Source organism: Drosophila mojavensis, unplaced genomic scaffold (assembly GCF_018153725.1).
Source record: "Drosophila mojavensis isolate 15081-1352.22 unplaced genomic scaffold, ASM1815372v1 contig_136, whole genome shotgun sequence".
Classification (NCBI taxonomy): Eukaryota; Metazoa; Arthropoda; class Insecta; order Diptera; family Drosophilidae; genus Drosophila; species Drosophila mojavensis.
In genome coordinates, this window is record NW_025318667.1 from 815,455 (window position 1) to 821,454 (window position 6,000).

General features: G+C 42.6%; 1 protein-coding gene across 1 annotated transcript; it reads right to left on the reverse strand.

The window, feature by feature from the left end:
- Window positions 1–2,373: 2,373 nt before the first annotated feature.
- LOC6585693 lies at window positions 2,374–5,597 on the reverse strand. The gene is made up of 3 exons (XM_044011450.1): window positions 5,287–5,597; window positions 4,052–4,172; window positions 2,374–2,718 (listed from the first exon to the last, which is right to left on the reverse strand). The coding sequence occupies exons 1-3, from the start codon at window positions 5,486–5,488 to the stop codon at window positions 2,595–2,597; spliced, it is 447 nt and encodes a 148-aa protein (XP_043867385.1). The 5' UTR covers window positions 5,489–5,597; the 3' UTR covers window positions 2,374–2,594.
- Window positions 5,598–6,000: the final 403 nt, after the last annotated feature.

The window sequence follows — 6,000 nt, forward strand, 5'->3', positions numbered from 1 at the left end:
ACCTCAATATCTATCTCTATCTCTACCCTTCCCTATTTCTCTCTTTCTCCCTCTGCCTCTCTCTCTCTCTCTGTCTCTCGCTTACTCCTTCTTTTCTATCCTTTTCTCTCTCTCGCCTCTCTCTCTCTCTCTCTACTTCAATATTTATCTCTATCTCTACCCTTCCCTATTTCTCTCTCTCCCCCTCTGCCTCTCTCTCTCTCTCTGTCTCTTGCTTACTTCTATCCTCTCTCCCTCTCTCTACTTCAATATCTCTCTCTATCTCAACCCTTCCCTATTTCTCTCTCTTTCCCTGTCTCTCACGATATATTTTTCTATTTCCTCTATAGCTTTCACCATCTCTTTTTCTGTCTCTTTTCCCATTTCATTCTGACTCTGTTTAAATGACCTGCTGTACACCATATATTTTACATATATACCTATATATATATATATACCTATACATACATAGATATATATACATACATATATTTGTTTCATTTGCCCTTCAGCTGATATATTCCTTTCAAGTTCCCCCCACTTAGTGGAGCAACTGCGATTGTTTGCGGTTTCAATCAGCTGTGGCAGTGTTTTCAAGTATTTTTTAAAGTAATTTAATTATATTAAAATTTATTATGAAAACTCTAGCTGAGGGAACAAAGCGAACACTTTAACCAGTGCCTGCCCACCCTCCTGCCCCGGCATCCTTTCCCCAGCGCTTTCCCTTTATTGGTCAGCAGAGCAGACGCCAGATCCTTGTGCTCGCATCCTGAAGATGTTTTCTGGGCGGGGGCGCAGGCGGGGGCGGGGGCGAAGGCGAGGCTCTTATATTTGAAGCACGTTGCGCCCCAACGAGCAGCCAGCAATTAAGTTTGAGCAAGTTAAAAGTTTCTGCCAGCGACAAACGTTGTCTGATGCGACCCTTTTGTGTGTGCACGTGGCCCAATACGTAGCCATTGTTGGCATACCCTGTAGGTGTGCAAGGGTGGCTCCAATGGGGTTATATAGACGACGAGAGTGAGAGGGAGATTAAGTTAGGGAGCGAGATATCTAGTGATCTATGAATGACAGATAGAGAGGTCTCTAAAAGGTAGTGAAATGGAGAGGCACCGACCCTATCCAACTGTAAGAAATGCAATATACCCACTCAAGCATACACTTTACACAATGGGTATGAAAAATACATAAAATAACTTTGGCATATTTTCTACCTGTTTGCTCAACTTTTTACATACATCAATTTTGACATTTATCAACTGCATATGGAGACATGGTCTACAGGGTATCTACCAGCCGAGCCGTGAGCGTGAGGCCGAGCCAAACGCATCTGTAATTGTGGCCGCGTCTGCACGTGTTGTTGCGAAAGGCGTAAACTGTATTTTCATGACACTAAACAAACAATTAACTCCACACCAAAGCCAAGACAAAGGCGCAAGGAGAAAGTGAGCGCGAGGCGGGTGGCATCAGAGGGGGAGAGTGAAAGGGTGTCAGCGTGAGCGAGTGGGAGAGGGGTAGCGAGAGCTTAACTGGCCTCTGCGCCTGGTTACTTCATTTTGTCGGGCCTCATGTCAATTAGAATGCTAATTTTTATGCAAATTTTTGCGGATAGAATTTCCGAGTTTGTTGTTCTATGCTTCGGCTGTTCGGATTGCTGTATGTCCGTCTGTCTGTCTGCCTGGCTGGCTGGCTGGCTGGCTGGCTGGCTGGCTTGTTTTGTTTGTCTGCGCGGCGGCTTTGTCTGGCACTTTTGTTTATACGGCGCCAGCTTGTTCTTTATTATGGACAAGCAAACAGTTTTCGGCGGAAATAAACCAACTAAAAGGCGCTGCCAGAGGAAATTGCCAGCAGGTCGTCGCAAATTAATGGACATTCCTGTCCATGCCAGCTCCAGCTGGCAATAGGCTTCACTGCGCACTGCCACTCCTCGCGGCTGGATGCTTGACTACTTACGGTAAACAATCTAGAACGGCAGGTACCTTAAGCAACTCCTCCAGCTCTGTGCCCTTCCGCCTCCTCCGCCTCCCCCGATTGCCACGGCCTCATCAAAAGTATTTCCATAAATTCTTGAATCATGCTATTTATTCATCAAAAGCTCTCCTTAGTTATGCAAGGGTATATAAAGCAGCTGGAGAGAACTATCGATTGCCTTTGATATTCTAATTCCACGTTCAAGTAGCTCATTTACTCAATATTTGACGATTTATTCCGAGCAAAGTGTTCAGAATTTGTCGTACTATATCGATAAGTTTATCGATTAGAGAAAGACGGAGTTTTCATGTCATGATTAGGTTCCGTCTTCAGCGCAGATTAGCCTTGAGATAAGGGAGCTCAACATGAGAAATCTATCGATAAATATTGATCAATTATCTGTTAAAGTAAAACGTTTGCATTTTCAGTAAATATTTATTAATGCATACAAATTAAAGTTAGGAAAAAAAATAACATTTTATATTAGATATAATATAAATGCAGAACTATCAATAACACAATTCCACAGGATATGCAATCATATCATAGCTGGAACACTGCGTATATCCATATTTTAACCTCGCATATGCATATGCAATACACTTGAGTTATCGATAGTTGTGCAACAGCAGGAACCAGGCTGACGATCAGTAGTTGGGCTCGCTGCCAAAGAACGTAAACGTCTCATTACAGCGTATCTCATAGCAGTCCGGAAACGATGTGAAGTGCCTCGACAAGCGCAAATCAAAGATGAACTCGCAATACGGATAGCTGTCAATATGTGGAATAACTTCAGATTAGAGTTGAATCAATAAATATATATATGATGTATGTATACATTTCATTATACAAAGAGATTGATATGATTGAAGTTGACTCAAGTTGACTGTATTGCAATTGATTGATTGACTACTTGACAAACCTATTGGCTCACTGTTGCCTACAAAATATACAAGACTGCTTGACTGATTGATAGGCTGATTGAATGAGAGATTGATTGGGTGTCTGATTAAATACGTTGGTTGACTCTAATGAAGCAAAAGTCTATATATTTGATTAATTGTCTGATTGATTGATTGAATGCCGTGGTTGACTCTAATGAAGCAAAAGTCTATATATTTGATTGATTGTCTGATTGATTGATATGAATGACTAATAATTTTTAATTTCCTGCACTTAAACTGAGCTACTTAACTTATTGAAACTACTTATTGAATGATTGAATCATCGATGGACTGACTGAAAGAATGACGGATTGATGATTGAGAGGTAATTTACTGAATTACTGTAGCTAAACTAAAGCAAGCCTCAGTCTATCTCTTACGACTCTTGCGATTCGCTCACTGAATGATTGAATGATTGACTGATTGATGATTGAGATGCTAATTTACAGAATGTAGCTAAACTAAAGCAAGCCTCAGTCTATCTCGTATGACTCTTGCGATTCACTCACTGAATGATTGAATGACTGACTGACTGACTGATTGATGCTCAACAGACTAGACTTATGTAGTCAGCTTTATCTACAGCAGTAGCTGAATTTCACTTGAATGCACACGTGTCAATTAGACTGGATGATGGAATACCTGATAAATTGATTGACTGATTGAACAGTAAATGAAATAAAGAATCACACTTTAGTCTGCCTGGAATAAAACTAGCTATGAGCTAAGAGCTTAGTCCATGCAAACATTTCACTGGCTCGATAGCGAAAATGGTGTTTGTATAATGCAGCTTGGCTTAAGCCGAACCCAACTTTTGGTATAGTTGAGAATAGTTGGCTGTAAATACTCGACACGTGCACTCACTTTATTATTTGCAACGCTGAAATATTTATACCGACGCTGCCAGCTATTTTAATTGTTATGCTAAAGCAAACCTGTCCGCCCGCCGACCCCACCGAGGGGGGCAGCCTGGCAAGTTTTGTTTTAAAATGCAATACACACAAGTTGAAAATAACATAAATTGTAAATTGTATGGCACATGGGGTGCAGGGTGTGGGGTGTAGGGTGTGGGGCATGGGGCATGGGGTTGCGGTTGGGGCTGGGGTTGGGGTCGGGCTTGATAGGTGTGGGGCGATGTGCGGTTGTGTGATTGAACTTACATTGGCGGAAACCAGAGGAAGCAGCGATATGTGCAGAGTATGCCGAACGGGCGCTTGAACTCACCATCCGGCGTTTGTATCGAGCCCGAGTTGTGCTTCTTCCAGCACTGCGAGGCCCAGCCTGTAACCCCAACCATCAACGTATATCAGTGCAGGCCAACAAGCAGCGTGTTTTCAATTGTTTACAGCACACCAATTCCACCTCATAATTGAGTGGTCAACAATGAAAGCTTAAAGCTAGCGCGCTCTAGTCGGCTGAGGCCGACTAGCAGACTAGCAGACTTCTATATGTGCGTAGTATGGAGAGCGTTGGGCTGGGATCCAGAAAAAGAAGGATTTCAGACTCTTGGAACTCGATAGCTATGCCCGCTTAGACAAGTCTCAGGGAAGGGCACTCAGAAGATCGAAGATCGAATGGTTTGCAGCTGTATATTTCCATTGAGGGTTCTTGTACCTCATTTGACATCTGTAGCCCTCAATAATCTCGATGTATGCCGAGAAAACCAAGGCTAAAAGGCAGTAACTCAACTTCTATTGAGAGTCTGCACAGAGAACCAAGTCTCATAGAACGGTAATCGGACAAAGGGATATTTCTTATCTGTATAGCTCCATTGGGAGTCTGCATACTAAGTTAGGCATCTGTAGCTCTTAGAGTCCTCGAGACAGAAACGCTCTACGGAGAGAAGGAGAGCGGCAGAAAGAGAGATAAAAACTATTCACGCCCACAGCTGCTGTCCTTGTTGTCGCTGATTTTCACGCACATTTCCATTAAACAATTTTCAACCACTTTAAATTCAAATTGAATTTAGTTTTAGGCCATAAACATGTGTGTGTGTGTGTGTGTGAGTTCTTTTTGCTCTCCATAATAAACAATTTATGCGGAGGCTGGCATGGCGTATGCGTAATATGCGCCATATACATCAAATTACATTTTGGACGCTCATTAACACACACTCACACACACGCACACATACACACACACACACACATACGCGGAGGCAGGCATTATATATGCCAAATTGGGTTTGCCACGCACACACACACACTCAACACACATATGCACACACTTGCATTACGCATACGCAACGTGCGCCGCAAAATAATTGATGAAATTTTGAATAGGCTTTAAATTAGCGCCGCACAAAAACAAAAATTGAACAAAAATTTGCACACAATTGATAAACAATAAGCGATAGACGATTGACGATAGATGGTAGGCGTTTCGATATACGTACTGCCATAATTGTAATCACATAGACAGCACAAAATTAAGAGCAACACAAATGTGAGTGTCGTTGTGCCTTTGCGTGTGTGTATCGCAGTAATTGTTGCTGTTGCCGATGCTGTTGCTTTTGTTGTAGTTGCTGTTGTTGTTGTTGTTGTTATCGATTTGGCCATTGCATAACAATCATTGATAGTACCGTCCCCGTCGAACATGCTCCAGTTATTGTCGGTGTCTGCTCTCAGCGCCTGTGCCCGGGCAACAGCGCATCGATGTTCAACGCGTTTTTAACTGTCATCCGCTTTATGCGCGCCACGTCTAACGAAACCTATAACAACACAGGCACACACACACACACTCACACGCACATGCACACACACATACAGAGAGACAAAAGCCAAGACAGCAAAGAAATGCCACAAGTTTGTGTTTTGCTGCTGTTGCTGCCGCAGTTGCCCCTAAATTGATGACAATTGATAAATTATAGCACTCGCCGAGGCGAGAGCCGAGTGTGTCACTGTATGTGTAAGTATCTGTGAATAGCTGTGAGTAAGTGTGAGTATCTATGACTAACTGCAATACCCAGTGCCCAGAGTATGCCCACGCCTCAGCCCTAAGCTCTGTATCTGTATCTGTATCTGTATCTGTATCTGTATTTGTATCTGTATCTGTATCTGTATCTGTATCTGTATCTGTATCTGTATCTGTATCTGTATCTGTATCTGTA

Excerpts from the sequence above, each read along its gene's own strand:
- LOC6585693 (XM_044011450.1), bottom strand. The coding sequence starts at position 5,488 with ATGTTCGACGGGGACGGTACTATCAATGATTGTTATGCAATGGCCAAA. Across the intron at positions 4,173-5,286 it reads ATGTGATTACAATTATGGCA|GCTGGGCCTCGCAGTGCTGG; the intron begins GTACGTATATCG and ends TTGGGGTTACAG. Across the intron at positions 2,719-4,051 it reads TTCCTCTGGTTTCCGCCAAT|CTATCCGTATTGCGAGTTCA; the intron begins GTAAGTTCAATC and ends ACATATTGACAG.